This window comes from Dermacentor andersoni, chromosome 10 (assembly GCF_023375885.2).
Source record: "Dermacentor andersoni chromosome 10, qqDerAnde1_hic_scaffold, whole genome shotgun sequence".
Lineage (NCBI taxonomy): Eukaryota > Metazoa > Arthropoda > Arachnida > Ixodida > Ixodidae > Dermacentor > Dermacentor andersoni.
Genome location: NC_092823.1, coordinates 41,970,352 through 41,997,957, shown reverse-complemented (window position 1 = coordinate 41,997,957; position 27,606 = coordinate 41,970,352). Strand labels below are relative to the sequence as shown.

At 44.6% G+C, this 27,606-nt stretch overlaps 1 protein-coding gene across 1 annotated transcript in view; it reads right to left on the bottom strand.

Moving 5' to 3' along the window:
* Positions 1-496: 496 nt before the first annotated feature.
* The window catches only part of LOC126546271 (uncharacterized), a 28,711-nt gene continuing 1,601 nt past the window's right edge, over positions 497-27,606 (bottom strand). The window contains exons 2-8 of the mRNA XM_072284821.1: positions 27,171-27,297; positions 23,523-24,403; positions 20,974-21,032; positions 19,175-19,298; positions 14,647-14,809; positions 12,229-13,753; positions 497-3,104 (exon numbers count right to left, since the gene is read on the bottom strand). Of these exons, the coding sequence (XP_072140922.1) occupies positions 13,228-13,753; positions 14,647-14,809; positions 19,175-19,298; positions 20,974-21,032; positions 23,523-24,403; positions 27,171-27,297 (1,880 nt within the window). The 3' untranslated portion in view covers positions 497-3,104; positions 12,229-13,227. The remainder of the gene's footprint in view (positions 3,105-12,228; positions 13,754-14,646; positions 14,810-19,174; positions 19,299-20,973; positions 21,033-23,522; positions 24,404-27,170; positions 27,298-27,606) is intronic.

The following is a 27,606-nucleotide window of genomic DNA, read 5'->3' as shown; positions in this document are numbered from 1 at the left end:
GCGACCAAGGCTAGAATAATGTAAACATTTTACTCGAATGGGGGCTGTACCTCTTGGCACTTTAGTGGTTCAGCTGATCGTGACCAGAAAGGAATTGAGTAAAAGGATTGTTACACTGTACCAGTCAAGATTATGGCATGGATGCCCTCGTTACGAGAACCCTATGGCTCCCACATACGTGGATGCAAGCGTGACAATTTCAGGTCATGCTCTGCTGGCTGTTACGCCTACATTTAGACATGCCAAAATTAATTTTTCTTTCAATTTCAAATGCGACATAATTTTTTTTTTGCTGTTAATGGGGGTTGCCTGCAACTAGCCAGTTATATAAACGGGACATGTCATGGGAGCTGGCATGCATTTCCATGACAGGGGTGCAGACCCTGTCCTACATGTACCTTCTTTTCTAGCTTGCGACGACTTTTAGTAGAAGTCATGCTTTGGCTTTTAGGAGACTAATATACCCACCATAATTAGTCCATGACTTCAACACGAATTGAAGATTATTAATTTATTCAAGAAGAAGCAACTGGTACTCTGTTTTCATTGTGTCGGCAAATATATGCAATTCATCTGAAGTAAAAACATACAAATTGCTACGGCATAAATCTATTCACACGAAGACAATGAAAGCACTCTCATTCAGCCAGGAAACTTGTGTCCAGCACTAATAACAAAAAAGTAGTAACAAAAAAGAAGACCTTCAGATATTGCATGCACAGGAGCTGACAGCCTTTCTCTGTAGTGTGTATATTTCGAATACATCCATTTCCTTATATCACAAGTACAGAGATGTTCACAAAGGGCATTTGAAGCTGTTTACACCTTTTGTGTATGCTGCACGCAACTGCAACACTGCCTATGCCATGTATTCGTTGAAAAACATGGGCACACATCATAAAGTAATGCATAAATGTAGATCATACATACACGTGAGAACAGACTAAGCGATGCATAGTAATTAGAATGAGTATTTTAAGAAGAAAACGTTTGCATGCAACAAGAAAGACGAAAAAAAGGAAACTGACAAGAAACTGAAAAAGAAAAAGCACTTTCACTGCCTCATTTTGTACAAAAGTTCACTCACGCTAACTCAAACGCTATTGGACCACAGATTTCCATTCTTGAGTTGTCCGTACTTAGAAGGAAATATGGTACAAGAGCTACAAGAGCAGTACTATGCATCACTGTACGATGTGGCGGTTCATTTGTGGTGCAGCACACTAGAAAACTTGACTAAATCTTTGAAAAAAATTTGCGAGTGTGGAAGCCGGTTTTGACTAGAATGCCTTTTTTTCTATGTCAAATTTTTACACTTGCTGGTTATATGTATGGAGTTTTAAACATATACATTTGAGTGGCAAATTTGGATGTCTTCCTTTTCTGTAAATTAGTGTGCTGTTTTCTTCAGTTAACTTCAGTTGCACCATGCAGTTGTTCCTACACCCCATTTCTCAATCGGTGTTCCTTGCACAAGTTCACAATAGATGGAACATCAAGCGTGCACAGACTTTGGACAGTCATGTGGCTAAGTAATGTCCGATCATCTGCCATTTCTGGCTACGCTACTCAGTCTTGAGACGCTAAGAAGTCTTTATCAAGCTAATGTTTCCATTAAGTGGTTCCAAAATCAAACTGAAAAACAAACTGAGCTTACAAAAAATTTTTGTTTGTTTTATCCAACTGTCATTTCAAATTTTCGAAACTTCCTCGCAGTTCTGACAATCCTTTTTTTTCTTTCTGCTGCGACAGCGTGCCTTTTTCTTCCACTGCATATCAAAACAGCAGTGTCCTGGTCAGCGTATTCCAGTTTCTAACCATCACTACCACTTCCAGTTACTAAGAAAAAAAAAAAGTTGCATTGCAATCAAACAGAAACCACCCACAAACAATCACGATATTAGCATGCAAAAAAAAAAGAAAAAAAGAAACACAATAAATACACCTTTGAAATAAAGTAGTGGAGGGTGCTGTAGAAATGTCAACAGTAAAACCTGTAATTTACTACTGCAGTAGTCCTCGCACACTTCCGGCTTCAGCCCTCAACTTTGATGCAACAAAAACGAAAAAGGGGGGAGGCGGGACAAAAGGGTGCCACTCCAAAACACAAGGATGCAGTCAAGTGAAAATAAGTTTTTTTTTTTTGTGTCAGAGATGTGCACAACATAACATAACATATATCTCTGCATGAGGCCTACCACTTCCAAGATGTGGTCAGTAAAAAATAAAAGTGTGACTTTGCTCCCCAAGAACCCTGCTCCGAAATATCATTACCACATGCAATATATACAGAAGCACGCAAAAGATTACTGATGTTCAGCAGAATGACACCGCTGAAGCAGATTATTTAGAACAAAATAAAAAAAGAGGAGAAGAAGACAAACAACCACGAAAGTTAGCTTAGAACTTTCAAGGTCAACATGCAATGAACAAAGAAAATAGCAAACAAAACCGATGCTCTACAAGGACACCGTTGTAGAAAATCATTACAATGCTTCCATTAGGAGATGGGAAGCCTCGAGCTTGCGCAGCGTCTCACTGCTGTTGATACTTGCACGGGGGAGCGACGGTCGCGGGCAGGCAGTTGCGTCACGTTCAAAATGTCCACACGCCACTTCTGCAATGAAGCACACACGCTGACAAACACACGTGCACGGAACAAACGTTCTTGCTGGACGCCGGGCACTGTCAACAAAGTTGCAGCAGCAAAAGAAGTACCCCAATTTCATATCCACGACAACAGCAACAAGTGCAACCTGTACTTCGTGCTCGGTTTCAAATCTTTTAAACTTTACTTCACCGACCCTCGAAGTCCAACTGAGCTGTAGCACAGAGCAGAGCGACTGCAGATGTAGATGGGAACTGTCGTCTGCGTCACAAACGGCGGCAACGCAGCAGAAGGCGATTTCGGCCGTCGGCAGTCTTTGAATGCGGGGCTCGAAGAAGCTGCTGTTCTAATGTCTTTCCGTGTCTCGTTCAAACGAATTCACCACACCACGTGTGTTGCACTCCACTCGTGTGACACTCTGACAGACACTGTCCTTGGTTCTCTGCGTCCAGCCGTAAATGTCCGAGCTCCTGCGCGTGTCCTCTGAAGAGTGTGTCTGGATTGGGGCATGGAGGATGAAATGCATCATCAGAATTTAGCATATTAGTTTTGCAGAAATCTGCCAAGTGGAGAAAGCTTCATTAAAAAAAAAAAAAAAATCTTGCCATCCATTTCCACATGACAGTAGCATAAAGCTACAAAGGAAACCTGTACGAGTTCCTAATTAAAGATCTTTGCAGTTGAAGAATACTCTGTCCTGGTTCAGAGTTTCCTTCGTAACTTTGTGCTACTATCATGTGGATGACAAATCCTTAAAAAATATCTTTCTTTAGGTAAAAGGCATGGCCCACAAACTGCTTTTGTGTGTCAATCTATCTGTTTGTCCTTTGCACTCCTTTTACCTATAGATGTCAAACCAACATGCACAAATTTTCATCCTGACACCTGACATCACAGTTGCACATATGTACACAAGTGCTACGATAAGGTGACAACAGTAAGGAGAGAAACCAAGATGAGTCCAAAATGCAATGTAATCCATGTTTAATGATGAGCCATTCATTAGCCCATGCAGACTGCAGTGATACAGTGTTTATGGCGTTCTGCTGCCAAGCGTGAGGTTGCAGGTTCGATTACTTGCCATTATGACCCCGTTCCAATGGGGGTGGAATGCCGAAAATGCTCATGAACTGTGCCTCAGGTACTCATTATGGAACCTGAAATGGCCAAATTGATGTACAGCACTCCAGTTACGTTTTGGGACGTTAAACCCAATAATTTTAAGTGATTAGTCCAGAGTGGGGTACATATCTCATGATTAGTGTTGCCACATTAGTGATTCTGTCACTAGACTTAGTGACTTTTTAGTCTGCTTAGCAACAAAATTTTCCATTTATCGACCAGTGACTTTGTTTAGTGATCAAGGAACAATTGATGACATATTATCAACCTAGAAGTTAAGCTGAGCCGAAAATGGCTTTCCAGAACGAACGTGATTATTCAAAAGCTGCAGAAGACAGCCGAAATAAACTGTACAGTGAGCGGGCTCTGTGACCATGACGAAGCAATGGTGGTGTCTGCTCACGGGTGCCATATGTTTTAGTTAATTGCACTGAAGAAAACCTGCTTCCCATTCTGGCCAGAAAAGGCGTGTTTTTTATTCTTTATTAACCGCCCTTATGCTAAGGGTGCTGCCATTTCACTAAATACCTTTGACTGGTGGTCGTTTGCAAGCATTGAAGTAAATTATCAGAACATTGCAATACACTTTATGGCAACATTTGGAACACAGCAGGTGACTAATAACACAGTTCAACTGCATGTTGAAAGGCGCACATATCGAAGCTGCTGAGCATGTTCGCACGAATTTGAGTGCCTTATTTCCATTTCACATGGCTTTCGGACAAAGTTGACACTGCACAGAGCTTTCGGCTGGATCAAGGGATGGCAACTTAGTAGTTGACTTGTATAAAGGTCACATAATTATCATCACTGAGTTAATAAAGGAAATGTGCGTAATGGAATTTAGTTCCCCTTCTACGAGCGCCAAAAACTGTGACATGTTCTAAAAGAAGTTGGCAACACTGCTTGTAATGCCGTAAGCATCTAGAGAAGGAACTCGAGCTGATTTGAAACTTCGCTCACTTTCAAGGCGTTTCTTGTACAATTCGTCAATCCAGCTTAACTTGCAACATTCATATTTAGTGTGCCACTGAGTCACTCAGAATAAAGGCCTCCACCAAAAATCTCCAATCAAGCTCATCGTTCCTTGAAATCCTCTGCTGCTCTTGGACATTTCTTCCTTTGCTTGACTCCTACTCGTTATACTAATAAAACACCCATTTGTGCTCTATGCTTTACATGGCCTGTCAACCACTTTCATGATCTTATATAGCTGCCCTCATTTGATCTTTAATTCATTTTAGCGTCTTTCTGTGAACTTATCACCTATGAACCCGATCGGCCCACAATGGTGTCTGCTGTATACTAATACCATCGTCGAGAACAGATGCAGCCACAAGGCTTCACTCACTCGCAAGCTAACACTGACTTTGTGGAACAAAAGTGAATTTGATAATGTAAATCTCCATAGATTGTATCCACGTCTGAAACTCCCATCTTCCACCAGAATTGCCAAGAGCGAAAGCAACACTTTTTTGCCACCTGTGGCTTGCCATGGCATTCATGAACGCTCATTTGTTCCGTATTGCAATGGCCAACAGCCTTGCTTGTGACAACTGTGACTGCAACGAGATGATCAAGCACCTCCTTTGTGACTGTGAGCGTCATAGCGTGGCAAGAAAAGTGCTCGCAACCGTGCTCGAATAACTGGACGATCGCCCCTCAACTGACCTTGGCTTGCAGTTGATATGTATTCTTTTTACTTTGTTTGCATTTTCATGTCTTGCTCCTCTTCTGACCACCGGGTAATGTGAATGAAGGGCTAAATGTGAAGGGGTTCCTGGACTGATGCATGTGGGCGACATGGTGATACTAGTGGACAATGTACTAGGTGTTTTACAGACTTCAAAATCTTCATGGGAGGAGGGCGTGTGCAATAAGGAAGTGATGTGCCTAGGCCTTAACTTTAGCATTAGAGAAATCGTGAATTCTGATCTTTAATGATGAGATGAGTAATGACATGCATGGTATCATGCATGACATCAGTTGGGGCTTGAAAAAACAGCCGACAGTCGGTCTATCGCAGCTGCAGTCACTGCTCGTGCACCGCCATTCTAGTACGATCTCAAAATTTTTAAGCCACACTCTTGAAGATGATTAATTGAACATGTCTAATCGATTAGGTCAAATTATAAGAAAAATATACATCGATGAAGATGAATAATTTTGCAGGATACTTTTAATCAATTAATCATTCATGGGTATTTTAACCCTAGGGGCTACAATAAATATGAGATGGTGTGTGGAAGCTGGAAAGGTACACTGGTGCCAGCGCCAACATTCGCAAATGCCATTCTGCGCTCAAAATCAGACATCATCTCGAGGTTTGAAGTTAACCAAAGATTGGAGGGCCGACTGGCATTGGAAGCAAACAGTACAATCTCAAATGAGGCATTGCAGGGCGACATGGGCTGGGCCTCTTTTGAAGTCCCAGAGGAACAAGCAAGATTAGTTTTGGAAGAAAAAGTTGGGAAATTCTGATGACAAACAGTGGGCAGCTGACTTTCCCGATTTCATCACACCATCTAATTCTCTGCCATTCTCTGCTGCACTTCCCTTCCCTGGTAACTAATAGACAATTGGTTTATATGCCTTGGGCATTACATGGCCTACTCAAATCTATTCATCTTAACCATAACAAAAAACTATGGCTTTGTTTCAAGGCGAAGCTTTCTTTGCCTCTTCCTTTGACTGTCCCACTGCTGCTGTTGCTGCTGGGGCTGTCTCGCACACCCCGTCGGGGGTGGTTCAGAGCGTGTATGTTCGTGGCAGGAGCACGGCAGAGAGGAAAGGCGAAGGAAGAAACACGTTTGGACTTTTGCACTGCGTCAAATGCACACAATGCCTTCTTAAGCTCCTTGGGCGACACCACAATAGCCTCTCGACTGCTGTAATTGTCCGCGACCCCCTGCAAAAGCTCTGTAGGAACTGCAGCGCTTACCCTTCTACTAACGTGCAATCGTGCAGAGGGGAAGTTTACAGAATGGTAGGGAGGAGGGGAGGCAGAGAATGAGAAGAACCCTTGGCACTCTTTGCTCGCAGCTTGCATACATGGGGGGAGAGCGGGAGAGGGATAAGGCGGCGTGAGAAGGCAAGGAAACAATACAACTAGGGTTCCTCGATGCAGGTGCCCCAGAGGCACCCTAGATACAACTATAACATGACAGCGGTAGCAGGCAAACTGGATAAATATAAGTTCAAGCTACGGTACATTTCTGCTACTTCTGAAAAATAAACACCATGCAAATTTATCAAATGTACAAGTTATACACGGCATGCAGACTCATACCTGCATTAAAGCACCCTAGCGTTTAGGCGACATCATAGCACCATAGAGTCTATGCACCGCACCTCAATACTTCTGAGCCGGCCTTGGTACCTCTGCGGCTATGGCATTGCTCAATGTCGCGGGCTCGATCCGGACTGCAGAAGCCGCATCTCAACGGTGGCAAAATACAAAAGCGCTTGTGTACGTAAGTTTAGGTGCTTGTTAGAGAACCCCAGGGGTCAAAATTAATCCATAGTCTGTCATTACGGTGTGCCTCATAATCTGATTGTGGTTATGGCATGTACAGGCCCATAAGTCAAGTGAAGTTTAACACTTCTGCCACAATGCGATGTGTCGTGTGAGGCAATGACAATACTAACCTTCTTGGCGGTTATGAACAATGGTGCACGACACCTCAAACAAATGCGTCTCTCTGTGTGTTCTGTGCACTACACAGGCAAACAGCACTGGTGTACGCATGGTAACATTTACCATCAACTCACCACTCTTGTATTGCACTAAACGTCGAAGAAATTAAACATTCGCCATTCACACAGCTACTAATTATTGTCAATCAAAGCAAACAGCACAGAATGCTTCGCTTACGTCGATTCCCACAGTGTGTGGGATCCGCATATCTTGAATTCCCAATTTTTAATATAGATCAGACAGCGACAGTTGCCGCTCAAACACCTGCCACACGATTCCCCTGACATTATGATGAGAATCATTTAACTCATGATGTGAGAATGCTAGCATGCAATTATTTTTGTTAGACTTCAATATGCAGAGTGGTATCATCATTATGATATGACTATGCATTTAGATGACCCAAGTATACCTGGACCCTGAAAGCATGGAGATTTCAAGGCTTTCATTTTCGATTTAATGCCACATTATGATCTGCAATAGAAAGTGCTTATTAAATATTTATATACAACACAAATGTGCAGAAATGGGCCAGAACTCCTAGCTTCCCTAGTACAGGTGGCTACGATCAACTAAGACAATAGTTAATGGTCCTTGCCAGCTAATTCAGCTGCAATATAAATTACAGGATGACACCTATCAATTTTTATCAATACAGTGAGCATCAGGTACTTCAATATAAGATGAAAAGGTCATTGGAATATTACGAGGTCTATAGGTCATCCTAAAAGGTGCAAGGCTGACAGATACCATTTGCTGGTTATAGACCTCTTGCAGAGGTTAGTTTGTGTAGTGCAAAATAGATGGCGCCATTGTCTCCAACACCATACGACGCCTTTCGAGTGCAACCAAACGCCTGAATCACCACAAAAGAGCTTGTGAACTCTATTGACTGCACAGGATGAGCTACTGGCCATATGAAGCAAAGAGTGGCAAGGTACACCTGCAAGAAGTATGCTCCGACCCTCTGCAATATCGGCATACTCTGCAGCACCAATAAGGAGAAAGGCAAGTCAACGTGTTGTGCAGAATTAAAATGGTTGCTTGTCATAGAATATTTTTTTAGATTACTCACTTCCTAAAAAAAAGAAATGTATCTATGAAATGAACAGTTAGAAGGGTGAGGGAGCTAGGAACAATTGAGCGCCCTCTCACACACTTATGTCACTGCACTGCCGTGCTTCCTAACAAAAATTTCACACCCAGTAATGGGCGTTTTATTAACACGAGGAGACGACTATTCAGGACTTGTATGTATGCGCAATCTTAGTGGACTAGGCACACAGACGTGATTATAATAAACATTATAATGTCCCCCGTGTAAATACATTTTCCTGCATTGCGGCAAGTATGGGAATTAAACAGGTTTCACTACGAGCATTGTCCTCCAACAGCATAATGAACTATCCGTACAGACCGCAGTTTCGTGGAAGCAAAATATGTACACATAAGATGCAAAACTAATTACATCTATCCTTTTATTAATTAGGCGACCGATACTTACACAGTACTGAAGTGGTAAGGACAACCTGCTGTTACAAGGAAACCGAAGAAAAAGAAGTGCGCGCAAGTGTGTGTCGCTTCGTCGAAGAACGCCCACACGCAGACTCGTAGGAATCGCTCACCATTGTAGGGCTAAAATAAGGCTGTGTGTAAACTGTCCCCAGCACAAATGTTCCGTTCGCTCTTTCAGTTGAAAGCGTTGCATTACGGATGAATAAAAATTCACCATTCTGCATAATAATTCTGCACCTACTTGGCACATTGTCTGTTATCGTGAAGAAGCCAGAAGGCGCTCAACGTCAGCGCCGTCATGGGTTCCAATATGGCAGTGGCGCGCAAAATGGTCTATAAACACAAAGCTATGGATCTAAACACATGTGCCAGTACTGCTCCTTGGCAATGGCCCAGAAATTTCAACCCTCTCTTCTAATGCAAGAAATAGAACATTCTTATTATGTTATTTAAAGGGACACTAAAGTGAAAAATGACTTCTTCTGCGTCAGAACACCAAAAACATCACTCTTACAACGATAAGACGTTTGGTAAGCCAGAAAAAGTGCAAGAATGAAATACCGTTGGCGACACCTACTTATGTTCCCACACCTGGGGGCTGTGACGTCTTGGATTTTGATGGCATCTTCTAGGGCCTACTAATTATATATAGCAGTGCAGATTGACTACATTGTGTTCTAATGGAACCAAATATTAAACATGGCAAGTTTCGGGAACCTTTATTCAGCCAACGTGGCCCAAATGCGAAAACATACTTTGGAATCCCTGATGTCACGCTGAAGTACCGGCGCTGGGGTTTCGGCGCGAAATTCAAATACTGATACTTGGACCTTCATTTTCCCATCTAATAATCAAACTATTTTTTTTAAATGACCGCCTGCAGGGTTCTCAAACAATGCTTCATTAGTCTAAACTGATTCATTGTTTCGCTTTAGTGTCCCTTTAAGTTTGTGGCATCTGCAGTGTGGTTTTCTAATAATGAAGAAACTGGCAATGTAGTCAGGCTTTCTTTAGTAAAAAAATATCACATTATATAAGAAAAAAAGTATGCCCTGCCTAGAGATCTTTTCTGGGACAGGTATTATACACTTTGTTAACAAGTGATTTATCTTGAGACGCAGCCCACAAGTAGCTGAAAACCTAGTTTAGCGGAGACTGACAAGCCGCCGTAACCTTTTCGGTGATCTATCTGATGCCAAATATGCATGCCACAGCAGCATGTCTGCATAAACTTGTTCCTTTGGCACCCCTCTGGTGTGCTCTCACCCTCAGAAGACTTCGAAGGGTAGAGTTACAGACCAACAAGCAAGACTTTTTAGCGAACAGAATTTTTCGCAAAACTGCAGAACAAGCTCCAATTCATAAACATATAGAAAAATTTGGGACGCTTGTCTTACAGGTATCAGGCGTGTCTTACAGGTATCAGTAAGCCAATGTTCTCGACTTTAAACCGTTGTCCAAATGAGCAACGCTAACATTACACACAATTTTTCCATTGTGTCGCAGGACAGGGCGGCCCTTCAGTCAGATTACAAGTTTCCTTCTCTTCCAGTTATGTCCCTCAGGAATTGTACAAGAGAATGTAAGTGATTACAGCTCACACTTATTTCGTTCACAGACCAAGTGCTTGCCACCTGTAATTCGGTAAATGGAAGTTTACTCAGCCACAACTTCTCTCCATGGTGTTCAAAGTGATTTTGCACGTTACATGGCAATAAATTGCGTGGATTAACATCCAAAACAGAGCAATGCGAACACCATAACGGGAAGCTCTGGATTATACTCCCGTTTTATACGTAGCAGGCAACCCTACAAAGGCAAGATAGACTTCTCTCATTGTTCCAATTCATGGCCGAAAAGTACTGCATTACATAAGAAAGTTATCAGGCATGTGCCATGTAATTCAATGTAAAATCAGGTCTTGCACCTATTTACGAACAAACACCTGCAACCTGTCGCCACAATGAGCGACTTATGCTCATAACCAAGGCATATTATGTCGCCAACTAGAAGCACAGATATGCACAACATGTGATTTGACGTAAACTTCTGCCCACAAGTTGTGGTTGTAAGACATTGAAACTCACTCTTACTTATGCTCAAGTGCTAAAATAAACCTCACTGTCATAACCGATAATTGGGTTACACCAAGAAAGCAGAGGCAGAAAACATTCAAACATTTTATTTAGACAGAAAGAAGCACAGTTGAACCCACTTATACCACTGCTGGTTTCAACAATACTTGACTGTATAACAATGAGAAGCCGCACCACTCTGAATTTTTGTGTGTTCTAAGCTAAAATAAACCGCTCACTACAATGTTCCCATGCTGAATGATTGGCTATGACAATCTAATGTGGCTAGTGGGCGTCTGCACCGAAAAGAAACGTGAAATCCAGGAAAATCATGAGTTATTCCAGTCTGTGAAGGTGGGTGACCAGTGAAGCTGTTTAGCACACGATACGGAGGTAACACACAATTTTGAATGAAGGTACAAACTCATTTATTGTCTAAACTGCACAATGTTACATCAACAAGCACAAATTCATACACTGATCTCTTCCAACCTCCTGACATCGCCGAGAGGGTGGAAGGCAGTGGGAGAGGGGTGACGAAATGCCGTGAGGGGGCGGCACATGGGCAGGTGTGACCAAGGAAAAAAGAACTCGTGTTCATTTTTTCCCCCGAAGATTTTGAAATTTTTTTTCGTTTAGGAACACGCATTATAACCGATAATGCGGCATGGGACCATTGTAGTAAGCGGTTTATTTTACCCCACAGCACATAGAGAAGTTGACGGTGAATTGGCTGTTCATTGTTATACCCAACATATTGTTAAAACTGGTATCGCTATAAGAGGGTTCGAGTGTATATGTAGTTAGTAGTTTCATAGAAAATGTTTCAGGTCAAGAACAACTGCACTGTGAAACACGTGGGATGGGACTTCACTAGCTGCATTACTCACGCAGTTTATGCAGAGTTGCCTGCTACGTATGAAATGGAGCATAGTTTCGACCACCTGGGGTTTCTTTAACACGAACCGAAAGCACCGTACAGGAGTGTTTTTGCATTCTGCTGCTACCAGAATATGGCGGCGGCGGCCGGGAATCGCACCCATGACCTACCGTATGCTAACCAGGAGAACACAACAGCCACTAAGTCGTTGCAGCAGGCTATTTGATCCATCTCGCCAAAATTTTACATTCCGGAAATCAAACATACACATTGTTAGTGCTCTAGTGATTAACTTTGCATCTCGAGACACAATTTGAATTGTACAACTTACCCATCCACTTCTCGTTTACGCAATAGCCAGGTAAACGAGCTTCTCCGTGTCGCTTCTTTTAACTTTCAGTTCTTCGACCACTTCCCTTGATTTTAAGGCCAGTTCAATTCAGAATTTTTCTGGCTTGGTGATTTCACTCCCCCTTGCCCTTAGCACAACCTCGACAGTTCCCACAAGAATCTGTTTATTAATGCTTAGGCAACACACTCTGTGGTGAAGCTCATTTCTGCATACACAAACGTTTCTGGGACTTCAAGTCCTCCTTTCCCAAGTTCATCTGAAAATCCAGGTCACATTGCATGCACTGCTGGACTCGCCGGAGTAACGGATGGACACACGGTGCAATTTAAATGTGCTGCCATGGTATTCTTCCTTACAGTTTCAGAACTCTACTTCTCCCGTCATACGTGTTCTGTTGCGCTTAATTGCCTTGAAGTGCTTATGAAAATACAGCCGTATCTGCAGGTGCTTCTTCAGTTCAAGTCATTCATCAAGCTGCTGCCTCTAAAAAGCGTTGCCTGGTTTTTCTTCAGGATTCCTGGGTGTTCCACACAAGCACAATCCTGTCAGCAATGTCTTTTATCTTTACTCTTCAAGAGTGCCTATTTGTAAATCCATTATGCTCTCAATTTCTACTGTTCCTCATCAGCACACAAGCCAGACCCAGAGGTGCAGGCATGCCAGTTCTTTTGTTGTTTGCCGAGCCCTTTTTTTTTTGCCAGCTCAGGGAGTAGCACAAGAACTGCCCTTCAAATGCCGTCTGCTTCTACAAGCATCACTGTCGCAACGCTGATAGTGTTCGTACTTCAGGACCTGTGGCTTCTAGCTACTGGTTAAAGCGTGAGCTAATGCTTCCAGGCGTGCACAAGCTTGCGGACACTGGACAGCCGAGTCTGACTCTCTTTCTTTTGCTTGGCACTGCTGAACCCGCGATGCCAGACGCTGCCTCGCTGCACCTCGTCCCCTGCCCTTAACTCCATGCCTTTCAAACCGCTTTCGTTATGTCTCCGCCGTCTGTGGTGTCTCTTCCTCTTCGTCCACATAGTCCTCCATTTTGAACTGAAAGTGGCGGGCACGGAGGTGCTTCTTCAGCTTGAAGTTGTTGGCCAGGCCCTTGCCGCAGTGCGGGCAGTAGTGCGGGTAGTCGCCGGCGTGCACCATGCGCTCGTGCTTCCGGACGCTGCCGAGCTCGGTGAAGCGCTGGTTGCACTGGCTACACTGGTAGGGCCGCTCGCCCGTGTGTGTGCGCAGGTGCGACTTGAGGTGCACCTTCTGGTTGAAGGTCTTGCCACAGTCGGCGCAGGCGTGGATCTCGGCGTCGTCCGAGTGCAGCTTCTTGTGGCGGTTCAGGTTCGAGGAGACGTTGAAGCGCTGGCCGCACTCGTTGCACTCGAACGGCTTCTCCTTGGTGTGCACGCGCATGTGGGTCTCGACGTCGTCGGCCCGGTAGAAGCCCTTCTGGCACACGTAGCAGGAGAAGGGGCGCTCGCCCGTGTGGGTCCGCTCGTGCATGGTGACGTGGGCCCTGCGTGCGGAGAGAAGTGAAAGAACTCGTTAGCAAAACTCTGACACCCAGTGAAGTTTTAAAATTCGCAGTAATACTCATGGACATGAGAGAGAGAGAGAGAGAGAGAGAGAGGCACATTTTTGTTTGTTTGCCCTGAGTACAAACACCCTTTATGCGATACATAAGCATGCTATTTACATTTAAAGGCAGAATATAGGGTGCAGCAGAGACTAAGAAGCAACACAGTATTCAGATCACAGTGACCTTTCCAGCAGCTTTGCTTTCGCCAATTTGGCCTGCTTCAGGATCCTGCTTGAATAACCAAGTTTGGAGTGAGTAGACCTCTGTTTTGTTTTGCGCTGTCACAAAAGGGTGCCACAGGCACCACAGCAATTCTTCCCGTCCAATCTTGGCTTGCCTTAACCTCCAACAATTACAAAACACTTTCATAAATTGAGTCTACACTTTGTGAATATTGATAGAAAATTCACAGTGCGCTTTTAATAGGCAATAACCCAAACCTGCTGCCGATCGCTGCTGCAGGCAACGCGAATTGAGCGTCCCATTTAACTCTGGTGGCACCATATTGCGTCGTCGGCCACCAGCTCAATTTCATTTCGGTCTCCTGTCGCCGGTCTTTTTTAAAACACTCCACAATAGGAAAACAACAAAGCACGTCTCGGGCAGCTCAGGCACCACCAGCATCTTGTGTTGTAGCAACTTCTGCAACGCTTCGCATTACGTACTGTTAGCTACAGTTGAGCGTGACAAATTTTTTTGGTGACTTCGAATTGTATGTTTTCCCAGTCAGTGTGTATCTTATTGCATTCTTTCTTTCTTCTCTCAAAACGAATGGCCGAGGTTCTACTGCAATTGCCATCACAACAAAAAGAAAAGAAAGACGGACTCACTTCCGGTCGCTGCTGTAGGTGCAGTAGGAGCACTGGTGCTTGCCCTCTTGCCTTTTCCGGTGCCGGGTCTGCCAATGACGGTGCAGGTGCTTGGCCGCCGAAAACGCGTCGCCGCACGCCTCGCAGCAGAACACCACGCACTGGGTGGTCATGGCGTTCTTGCCTGCAGCATACAACACAGAGGTGCTCAGGCAACAGTGTTTTACGATTACAATGTACTACAGCAGAATCTCGATAACAACTTCCTCGAGACCTCAGTGAATCCTAAATTTGTATGACGCACAACAGACCACAATCAATGCACCAACAACGAAGCTATATACATAAGGGGATCCGAGGGGCAAGATGTTTGGTTAGTCACAACCATGCTAAGACACACGCACAGTCATTGATGCCAAAGAAGGCACTGGGGAAATTGATTGTTACGTTTATCTGAAATGTAGTAGACCAGTGAAATTGCAATATAACGAACTTCAGGGGATCGCAGCAAATTGTTTGTTATAGTGAAAGCCCCAAAATTAACCATTCCACCCGTAAACCCATTAGTTTATCTGTTGTCACCGTATGACCACCACTGTACGCACCACCAAAGTGCCGTATATAGAGTTTCAACCGCAAAAGAGAAAATGATGCCCAGAAAACCACAGACAAAGAGGGAGCTCCATATCGCCTCAATAAAGTGGAATGTGTTTGTTTGTTTATTTTTCACATTTCTTGCTGTAGACACCCCAACTGCCTTGCTCTAGGTGGACACCTGAACTATTAGTGAACTATTAGAAAGTGTAAGCACGTGTAAACGACACCGTCTGGAAAGTGCGACCGTGTCGCATTCTCGCTAGCGCGGAGGTAATATTTCTCACCGTGCATAGCTGGTATGGCCGCAGAAAGAGTGTGCAGAAAGAAGGGCAAAAGATGGAAGAGACGCACCCACATTGCTAGGCAGCCCTTGTTAGGGCAGAGCACATGCTTGCAAAACCCGATGAGTTGTCACCTCCGCAATAGAAAAAAAAAGTCCCGTCTGGGCGTTTTTCTCCTCTGGCACCATCCCAAGTTTTTCGTACCAATGCGCTGAGGCATCTGCTAGCCTACTGTTCCGGCAGCGATAAAGGATACACGAAAAGCTAACCATCAGCAGATATCAAAATATTGTTTCGTAGTACTGAGGCGTTGTTAACATGGCATGGAAACTGAATAACGATCGTTATTCTGAAAAGTCAGGTATTGTGAAGTTCGTAGTACTGAAATATTTTTACACAAACTATGAGCACTCAGCAGGCAATTTCTGAAAAGTTGGTTAATGTGGTGTTTGTAGTAATGTGTTTGTAGTGGTATTTGTAGGCACCAGGAAGTGGAAAATTCGATTGCATCGACAACAGCGCATAGACCATTAATTCATTAATTCTTACGGCTGATCACTGATATATAAAAGTCGGATATACCGTTATCATTGTCTATATCGAACAGTTGACATACTACGCGTACATCGAACTTCCATTCACCGCCACATTCAGTACATTGAATGCTGCACTCCGCTGCGCCCTGCAAGCGCGTTTCTCTTAACGAAGATGTGACTGCTTGCATCGTCGGAAATATTTAATGCCAAGAAATTTGAAATGCACTGGCTTGGCAGATGCTGTCAAATAAGAGATTGACTTTGAAGGGCAGTACATTCCACGGAGGAAAAATGAGCCGGGTGCTCTCAGCTTCGCTGCTATGCATATGGATGTTCGTGGCTACAGCAGTTCCGGGTTGAGCTTAGTAAGCCATTTCAAGACAATCCAGCAGCTGATTTGTTTCTTTGTGCACGACGCTGCGAGTAGGCCACGTTTTTCGTTTGTGCAACTGGTGTTGGCGTGATGTTTGCTTTGTGTGCTGTGTCGAGGTGGCTGTAATCCAATGCGTCATACGGAAACATCGCGTCAAGTGTCTAATGGTGCCAACAGTGCCCACGCAGACTGCGCTGGGGAATGCCGGCAAGCGGGTGCCAGGAGGCCTAGGATTTGTCGCCTACTGATGTGCTCCCTACTGATGCCGAAAATGTTCTGCCGAGACCTGCGCAGTGGTTGCATTGCGATTCCAGACACCGTCTCATTTGACAGTTTCACAGGTGCTGACACTGCTGTACTGACATGCGCAGAACTTGACGACGGCGAGATCATTCGTCAGGTTTCAGCTGCACCGCCGGACGACGAGTCGGAAGAGGACGCACCATGTGCTACGCTGCCGTCTGCGGAGTGTGTACTACGCTGCATGCGGAGCGTGTACAAACAGTGACTGTGCTTTTACCTGCCTATACTGACCGTACGACCCTCTCCGAGATTCTGGCTTATCTGATTGCGTGTAAACGGAACAGCGTGCAATGGCGCATTCACGATTTCTTCAAGCCTACTGCCGAGCCCGAATAAGTGCGTGGAAATAAAGGATTTCTTTTTCTTTTCTTAATCTGCTTTTTTGGACACCTGTTTATTCGGACATTTCTGCAGTCCCCGTGAGGTCCGAATAAACAGTTGGCAACTGTAGTTTCATTTTCGCGTGACTTGGCTCGTTTCGGCACCGAACCCCTCGAAGTTGCCAAAGCATACGGATGACAGAACTCCTGACACTGATAATGAGCTGGGCACAGCACTAGGAACAGTTGTTGGGGACACTTTTGGTGCCTGGTAACGCGAAATTTTGCAAAAGTGATACTACCTCCCAAAGTGATCGCCAGAGAGTACTACCCAAGGAAAGCACCGTCTCCTTAGATGACAATGATAACCAAAGAGAACTCGTTTCCCTATCGATTCCCTGAGTAAAGGTGCCCCTTTCATTTCTGTTCATTTCACGTTACATTCGAGTAACTATGATATCCACTTATTAAAGAAAAAACACACGCACACAATGTCGGCAACAGCAAAAAGTCATGTGTCGCCTTGAGGACTGTCTCCCTCAATGGTCTTCAGGTGCTGTGATGTGCGCAGTGCGTGAGTGCCATGGTTGGAAGGTGAAAAGAAGAGGACGACAAAGAATGCGCGCACGGAGGCGAATCCTGCACTAGGTGAAAGGCGACTACATCAATGAGTGCCAGGCACAAGAATGCACGTGATTCGCCTCCGTGTTTGCACGTGCTGCCATGCCGCCTGCGTGCCATCTCCAAGCCGGAGCTGCCACGCTTGAATGGCCAATCCCATCAATCTTTTAGTGAGACCAATGCTGCTTCCTTTGTCGCCTCGCCTGCCCCCTCCACGTCGAACTGCTGCACGCAATCGCACTCATGGGATGCCCTGACTCGCGTGGTGTAGGTAGTGTTTTAGCTTTGAGTGTAGTGGTTTCTTGCTCTGAATTTTCATCGAGCATTTACTTTATATATTTCTTTTTTCACACGAGTGGCACTAAAAGTGTTGTGTACGCTTTGCAACAAACGGCTTTGTCCTTAATTGGGCTCTTGGAGGCTCTGCCTCAGGAAACCGTCTGAAACATTAAAGAAAAAAAAGAACCTGCATCACAGGTGCTAAGTGTCCAAACTTGCTGATGTCTCGAATGCCAAAAGCGTGTATCACAAACAATCTCCTAAAGGGTCCCTTATCAGGTCTGGCCATATTGAGTTGACAAGTGCAGTGCATACAATGCGTGCTAACGATCGTGTCTGCTATTTATTACATCGCTAACCGCCGCAGAAAGAGACGAAATTTAAACCAAACGCCGTTTGGTCTTCTCCTCGCGGGCGCCGTGCTCCCAGCTGGAGAGGTGATGTAAATGCACAAGTGCGCCTACGTACATGTCTGTACTGTGACGTCACTCATACTGACATGTGACTGAGAATTATTCAAGGCAACATCTGTTATTTGTGTAATCTGTTGCTTCAGTAGACAAATTAAAGGTCAGAGAAATAATAAAACACACAAACCGGACGTCTGTGTTTTTGTTTTACTTCATACTGTAGCAAGAGAGATGTACTTTGTTTTGCCTGCTTGTTACAACATCATTCAGTCGTGTGTGCAGGCAACGAAACTGCCATTTTCTACCGTGTTCCAGTGTGTGATCATGCTCTGTGATCCGCTTGTGTCTGCCTCAGTGTTCGTGTAGCACTGACTTATACCGCTAGTCAGGTGTTCTCATGTAGAGCGCGCAAAATTGCATGCTGTGTGAAACGAGACAAACGCAACAGCTCGCACGCGACATCGTCAGCGGAAGTACACTGCGCAGAAAGAAAGCGAGGGGAAAAAGAGAAAGAATGAGAGAAAAGAAAGAAGGCGGGGCCTGTGACATGTGCACTATGTGATCCTCAAGCTCTGGTATGGGATAACACAGTTAAGGAATTTCGCTTGTGGAGGCTGGACGGGGAAAGTGGAGTGTGTGTCTATGTTAGTGGTGAAGGCCGCCTTCTGAAATCATGGGTTCAAGGCACCTGAACATTTCAGTCCCGGCTATTAATGAACCAATTTGAGCAATGTTTGTGGTAGAATGCTCCCTAGAGGGCACGTAACTTCCAGCATGTCACCGAAATTGTGGCCTGGTGAGGGCCCCTCTAAAAACAACCCAAGCTCACCTTTCCTGCGTCCCTTGCGCTTATCTGGCTGCGGGAATGTCTTCACGAGTGCAGTACAGGGCTCCTGCTTAACTTCCACGGGGGCAGCCTTTTTCCTTGTCTGGGCCCTGGTGATTCTGGTCGTCTGCATGTAGGCAACAGTGAAAAATTCAACCAACTTAAATGAACGCTAAAGAGAAAGCACTGAACCCGTTTAGAGACTGCTGAAACATTTTTCCAAAACTCACTCTCATTAATTTTGGTTATGGTACTATGATTACTGGAACAGAAAATGAAGGCCAAACATAAGTTTTTTGGATTCCGCAACCCTGCAGATTTCAGCTGACTCAGAAGTTCATGGGGCAGGTGGAAGCTTGAAGTGATGAACACCGATTGATCTAGAAATGTCGCTGGAGCCAACGACTTGACTTGTCGGCAACTGCTTTCCTTAGCAGCATTCTCATCTACCTCTAGCTTATTTTCCCCGACCCTACATGGGGGAGGATGTGGAGAATAAGCCACCAGTGTGCACCAGGTCCTTGCACACCGGCACGGTCACGTCGTGACCAGAACCAAGGTTCTTGAAATTACTAGTTATTGTTTTTTTGTCACACACGAATCAACTGTTTATAGGCAGACGAGTGCATGCATGTTTCATTTCGTTGGATTTATCTGAACACGCAGAGCCCTGCCTAAGGTGGTTTGCACACTACCCCTGTGCTGCCATTTTCTTTTAATAATAATAAAATGTTTTAGAATTTTGTTCTGACCTTATTCCACCCACTGTAGTCGCTGTCAAGTTTTACAAGCCTGCTCAGTAAAGCTACAAGAAAAAAAAGAATAGAAACGGGGACGTAAGAGTGCCCAGGACCTAACAAGAACATAAAAAAGCTAAAGTCTGGAGTTTTATGTGCCAAAACCACCATCTGATTATGAGGCACCTCGTAGGGGAATACTCTGGACTAAACTGGGTTTCTTTAAATGTGCACCTGCATCTAAATACATGAACGTTTTTGGATTCTGCCCCCATAAGAATGCAGCCACTCTGGCTGGGATTCAACCCGGTCTGGGTTGGATCTCTGAGGTGCATCTATTCTTAAATACAAACTAAAAAGAAACACCAAATAATTTTAGACTGATGTATTATTCTCCCAAAGCTCTATTTTCGTTAATTTCACACAAGGAGGGGAATAAGCTGAAGAGAAAAAGAAGGTCAAAGTTGCATTTTAAAAATCTTACGCCAACATCGTAGCGCTGGTAAGTCGGCGTGACGTCACAGATTTCAACATTCTTTACCAATTTTTTTTCCACATTTGTGGCTAAGCTTAAGCACTTGAGGTTTTCTCAGCTGAGTCTTAGAATACGAAGCAGACAGTCTGTTATTACCACGAGAAATTTAACTAGGCATGAGCAAAGTTCATGCTGCCACAACAAGCTGGAGCTGGAACTTCCACGGTGGCCATCCCCAACAGTCTATCCTTCTGTTTTTTTTTCTGGCTTACCAAATCTTTTCTAACGGAAAAAGTGGCTAGCTTGGTACTGCAGAAGGGTACTGAACTAATTAAGCTGAAACATTTTGTTGTTGTTGTTGTTGCCGTGCCCCTTGAACATGCACCCAATGCACAATAAACGAGTGTTCTTGTATACCATTCCCATAAAAGTGCAGCTGCTATGACCGAGAGTCAAAAGTACAACCTAGCGTTGAACAATATATAAGAGCTGCCGAGTCACCGTGCTAGGGACTTGAAAGGGGCGAGCAAGGTTTCGTCAACCGTGGTAGACTCAAGCCACAAATATTATGCGTGAGAGGGCCCTCATACCTGACATCCCTTGGACATCGTTTTCTGCGTTTTCTGTGCCTTTTCTGCAGTTGCTGCTTCTGGAAGGAGAAAGATTTACTGGTAAGCGCATCATCAAAAAGCATTATTTAATTTCAACACAGCTCAGGCGCTTCGCAATTGCCGACACCACCGCATGAGCTCGAAGGCCAACCGCAGCAAAATTTTGCATCACATAACAAATATTTACAGTAATGATGTGGCTATACAGAAGGCACGGAGCAATATGCTAATGACTGCATAAGAAACAATTTGTTAAATTCTGCGTATTTCAAATCGAAACTGAAAAAAGAAAAGGAGGTAAAGAGATCCAGCAGTTCCAATGCATTTTGTCTGTGCAAAGCAAAGGTGGTGATGCAGTTAATGAAACACTACAGTCGAACCTCAATGTAGCGAATACAAATATACGAAATTATTCGCTCAAATGAAGTAAATATAAAATTTGGTTGGCTGTGCTTTGTTTCAATGGAGTATTCTACCGCTGTGACTGAAAACGCAGTATCCAATTAAATATCAGTTACAATGAAGCAAATGTTTGTATGCAGGCGCCTCAAAATATATGTAGTCTGATGACAAAAATGACGCATAGAGTCACTGGCCAATTTCTTTGACACCCGATAATTAGGACTTTGGTGATTATTTGAGCTCCCGTGTAGCACGGACACCTACTTCAAGCACTAAATAATAACTGAATTAACTTAGGCCCAGTGGACCAAGCAGCGCGGCCTTGTACAGTAGTTTTTCCAAGAGCTGTGGCAGCTAAGGGCAATTTTGACCAATTGGGAGGGCGAGGTCAGATGGCAGCAGAAGTGCAGTACGGATTCACCTGTGGTCCCCTCAGTCTCTACGAAGTCTGCTGGCAGCCAAACTTAGCACAAGGTGAGGCAACATCAAGTTTCCACTTGCAACAGCTCCGATTGCTCCCCATAGCGGGCAGATTCGTACGTTGCGGGCAGATTTGTACGTCGAGGTCCACCTCCTGTCCCGTCAGATCGACTGCGTGACTATTTGTGTTGGAGCGCATGCTACTCATGGTTGCGTTCTTATGATGGCAAAATGGCCTCGTGATCTGGCAAGCTTGGTAGACAGGATTTTTTGTGTCATTCAGTGCCACAACAGCATTGAAAACGCAGAACACCACTAGCAGCTCGCGAAAGTCTGCATATATTTCAGGGGAAACCTGCCGGTGAGACAAGTGCCTAGCAGTACGCAGTCAAATCTTTGCATTTTTCTGTTCGCATGCCTCCTTTTGATTCATTTCATGTTGCAAATCGAGTGGCCCTTACGTACAGAGCGATGAAAGCTTTGCGCGTACGAGCACATTTGTTCAATGCGGGTCCCTTTCGGGATGAAGCACACTGCAGGACCAGCCGATGAGAAATGTTAGGGTTAGGATCACAATGCTGACTTTTCAAAACGCTGCAACTGAAATGAGTGTTTTGGCAACAACAAAAAGGAAAAAAATCTCATGGGCTTTTTCCAGAAATTATGGCCGCAAATTGAGAGAGGTGGCCACGCGTCAGAATGACACCTGTACTAGTAGTTTACCCAGTTTAATCTACTGTTGTAAGTCTTTGCAAGTTTCTGCACTAGTAACTGCACGTAGGCGTCTGTAAAACAAATATCATTTATTTTGTATTTAATATGCTGTTCACCTAATGAGTGATACTAAGCATCTTTGAACCATGCAAGATCAGAGGTACGAGCTGCTTATCATTTTCTTTTCTTTTTAAACATGTAACGACATTGTAATTGTAAAACAAATTTCTGTGTTGCCATTTCCTACTTATGTGCTTGTGCATGGTATGACATGTGACTACAATGTACAAAGCGTTTGAAATTGTTTGCACAAAACATCGCGCCAATGTTTCCCAGTCAGGCTAGCACAGAAAAGCGATCATTTGCATGCAGATGCAAAAATAACTCGGTTTTGATAACACGGCAATGCCAACGGGCCCAGCACCATGCTGTACTGAACCACACTTGGTGTGCATTATGCTATTATGTACTACATACTATCGCAGTTAGTGTATGCAATAAGACACAAAACTCACATTTTCAAACCAAGGAAAAGCATGAAACGGCTGATAAACCTGGTTCCAAGTTCCATAGTACCGCAGGAACTATGACACGCTAGGTTGATCCTGATTAATTCTGACTGCCTAGGGTTCTTTAACAAGCACCCAAAGCACATTAAACGTCTTTTTTTTTTTAGATGCATTTCACCACCAGAACTGGGAATTCACCAGCGATCTCCTACTAAGTACATTCACTGTGGCACCAATTTTAAGTCTCGATTCTTGAGTGTGACGACCCACTGGTGGGTGACTTGTCAAATTGCTCGGATCCGTCATGGCCCACTGGTTAGTCCCCAAGGAGTTGTGTTCCTTTGAAACTTTCTGAATGCACAGAGAGTCAGTGCCACAGTGCACCAGATCAGAACATGAAGAACCACGGTGGGTAAAAATAAATTAACAAAATATTAAAACATGCCTTAGGATGAGAGAAAGAAATAAAGGAAGAAAACTCACTACTAGTTTGTGGTGACTGCTGCAGGACCTTCATGTGCACGATCGTGAGTTTCTGCGGCGAGTCTTTGCCAGGTTCACCACTTTGCTGATTCGACGAGGAATACATGTGAACCGGCACACGAATCGGTTTGCCGGCATCCTTCGCCTTGACTACCATGGTGACTCTGGATTGGCTAGCAATGGGCAGCGACGAGTTCCGCAGCGTCTGTGAAATGTTCGTCCCGGCGGGCTGCAGGATGCACCGGCGCACAATCACGGGACCCGGGGTCCCCGACGGAACACGGGCTCCTGCCACGATCACTTGGCCCTTGAGTGGAGTGCCGGAAGAGACTGACGAAACAGTCTTCAACTTCTTCGCATCTGGAGTTTGCGTGTCAGTGGGAGCAGGCCTTTTCTCCGAACTCTGGTGGATGAATTTTAACGAAGTCTGCGAGTCGGGAAGGATGCATTCACCGCCACTAGTGCCTGCTGCGTAGCAGTGGTCCTCATTGTAAGGAGAGCTTCCCAGTGTGCTGTTACGCACTCCGTCTGTTTCCGCAGGCGGCGGGCTCTCTGCAACGACGCAGTAGTCTGAGGTTGAGACGGTCTCGCAGGCGATGTCAAGGTTTGCCGTGTCCACAATGACCGCCGGCGAAACGGCACTGTCGTCGCCCCCAACTGTTTCATTTGCAGCACAACAACTTGGACCAGAGGCCGGCCCCTCAACAACTGCATTCACGGCATCGTCTTCGGTCATCGTCGAAGCATTGTTTTCCGATGGGGTTCCATCTTTTGGACAGGTAGAACCGTCACTCTGGCTTTCTTGCTGTAGCAACTCGCACACTTCATCTAATTTTGCCGCTGCCTTGTCTTGAATGGTGCCATCGACCTGCACCTTGGCCCTGATTGACAGAAATAAGAGGATGCATGGTCAGTCAGTTATTGCAATCAGAAAAGCACTCTAACGACACCACATTCCTTTGTTTGACAACTCTATCTTGTGTAAAAGGAAAGAAAATGGGAGAGGTGTCCAAAAGTTGTTCATGCATTACAATCGGCTACAAAGCCAAAACTGAGTTAACAACGCTGGCAACCGCCAGCGCCGTTGCCATCACAAGGTTAGAACAGAACAAGTTTAGACTTTTGTGGCTCCGCATTAATTTTGACGACCTGGGTTTGACGGCCTGGGAATCGGACACGCAACCTTGTACTCAGCAGCGTAGCGCCACAGCCACTGAGGTGCCAGGGCAGGTGCGTGGAAAGTTGACTCCTCAGTCTTACATTAAAGTTTTTATGATGATGATGATGGCTTCTTGGGTGACACATCACTGGACTTACAGCGCAGTTACACAGGACGGACAGGAGCAGGCACAGACAACGCTGACTCGGAAGAAATATTATTGCAAATACACTCGGGAAATCATTGAAGCTGGAAAGATTTCTGCAATCGGGCGATTCCCGTGTAAATGCTTTCTAGACAGCCCTATGAACGAAACAGTTAAGCTTCCTTGCACATGCTCAGTGAGAGTTGCAAGCCAAGTTGGAAAAAGTTTTGCCGTCATGTTCCTGATGTTTTATCAATATGCGTGCATTTGGTACATGCTCTGCCTGCGGCAACATTGTGTGGTGTAGTGCACAATGGCTACGCCGTGCTGGTAGTTATGATGGTGTGTACAATAGTAAAGTCATGTAATATTGGTGAAGAACTGTCAAAAATGCAACTTAAAGGGATGCTAATTCAGAAGCACTAGATCAGTTTAGGCTGATCTATTATCCTTTCAAAACTCTATTTTTGTTAAATTTGCTCTAAGAGGTTAATTACTACCATAACAGAAAATGAAGGCTAAGCGTCCACTTCTCGAATTTCAAGCCGAGATCCCAGTGCCACCATGTCAGCATGACAACATGGATTTCAAAGTATTTTTTCCTATTTGGGCTGCAGTGGCATTGTCAGCCTTTGAAACCTGTTCTGTATAATTCCTTCAGAATACGTCCTAGCCCTTATTTACCGATAAACAATTAACTAGACTCAAGCAGGCTCAGCCAATATCCATAACGTCGTGGCAAGATGGTGCTTGACTTTAAGTGACTGAACTAGAGTTCAACGTGGTGTTGCCATGTGTCTTTGGTATTTGCGTCTATTGCGATTTAGCAAGCCTGTTCTCAAGTGTGAGATGTTTTTTTCATACCGTAGAATTGTGATTGACTAATAAAATTTTTTTTTCTCTCATGTCCTTTTAAAGCTGGATTCACACGACGAGACAGATTGCTTTATCAGTTCACAGTCTGTCACATGGCAAAGGCACAACAAATTGAGCTACTGCCAGCTTCTCTGTGACATTTTTTTCGTGTGGCGTGATTCGGTGGCGCTGAGCTACGCCATGCTCATTCGCTGACTGAATTGGCACTCTGTCCCGGTGCATGAATCCCGCTTGTGCCCAAGAAGACAAACACTCAAATTACAACTACAAAGGCAGGCACAGTTGTCGGTCACCAAACCTTTACAGACAGGCCAAATCAGTATGCTACTTATAAGCGAGTAACCAGTGGTGCTTGTGTACATTTGAGAATGTAAATAGCTACTATTTGCATTGCACATGCAATCTGATTAGACAAGTCTTTCTTGCTACAGAACTGGTGACAACGTTCAAGCTATTCTGGATACAGTAGGTGTGTGTGATAGAGACGAATAACTTGATAACAGCGGTAATATGGTGAACGACAGTAACTGGAACAAAAGTAAAAGAACAGTGTACGTGTGACAGCGTACAGCGCACATTTCCCCCCCAAATTTTTTGTCAGTGGGAAGTGTGTGCCCCTGTACATCTGCTGTTCAATGCATTGCTGCAACAAGCAGCCACAGCACATCTGCGACCAATGCATTGTGCGCTGCATACTATAAGTACAAAGGTGCACAGGTGACACACAGTTTAACATGCCCTCATGTCCCCAAATTGTAGTCATAATATAAATAGTAGTTAGTCTGCAGGAAGCATTGCAGATGGTAAACAACTGCAGCGCGAAACCTGCAGCGTGAAAACTTTTATGACTGCGCTATTTGTACAGCTTCCAAAGCGTTGCCCTGCTAAGCATGAAATAAAGCATTATCACCACCATCCTCTTTTCATGGCCACAGGACAAAGGCCTCTCTCAGCAATCTCCAATTATACCCCTGTCCTGTGCTTGCCGATTCCAACATCCACCTGCAAATTTCCTAACTTCATCACCCCACTTAATTTTCTGTCGTCCATGACTGCACTTCCCTTCCCTTGGCACCCACTCTGTAACTCTAATGGTCCACTGGTTATCTGCCCTATGCATTACACGACCTGCCCAATTCCCTTTTTTTTTCTCTTAATTTCAATTGGAATAGCGGCTATCCCTGTTTGCTCACTGATCCACACCGCTCTCTTCCTGTCTCTTTAATGTTACACCTGATATTTTTAATTCCATTGCTCTTCGAACGGTCTTTAACTTCTCAAGCTTCTTTTTTAACCTCCAAGTTTTTTTGCCCCGTATGTTAGCACTGGCAGAATGCAATGTTTGCCCACTTTACTTATCAACAACAGTGGTAACTCTGGAAACTTACCACTGTCGTTGAAACAAAGCATAGCTCTGATCAAACATACAGCCAATAACAACAGCAGAATACAGTCTCAATGCACACACCTGGCCTTGGCAAGCTGGGCACGTATCTCCTGCAGCTGCTTGCACAAACGTAAGACGTCACAGTCTGATGAGCCTTGCATCGTTGCTCCTTCCTCTTGTGGCTTCTGCTGCGAGGGTTGTTCCTCCACTGCAAAGACAACCACACCTCTTGGAGTGCCACAAGCAGTGCGCCTCTTAAAGCTAAGCTCCAATGGCAAAATATGTAGCGCACATTTTACTCTCTGTGTTTTGGTCATGTGCACCAAATGGCAATGCCGAAGGTTGCGTAGTTCTGCAGTAAGTCAAATCTGAAAGAATATGCATGCATAATTCTCCAATAAAAATTTAGGTAGGCCCTTCAATGACCTTAAAAGAGCTCAGCTCACTTTTAGCTAAAAACCACATTTGTTGGGTGTTAACAAATCTGCCTCAATGAGTCTGCATTGGAGCTTACTAA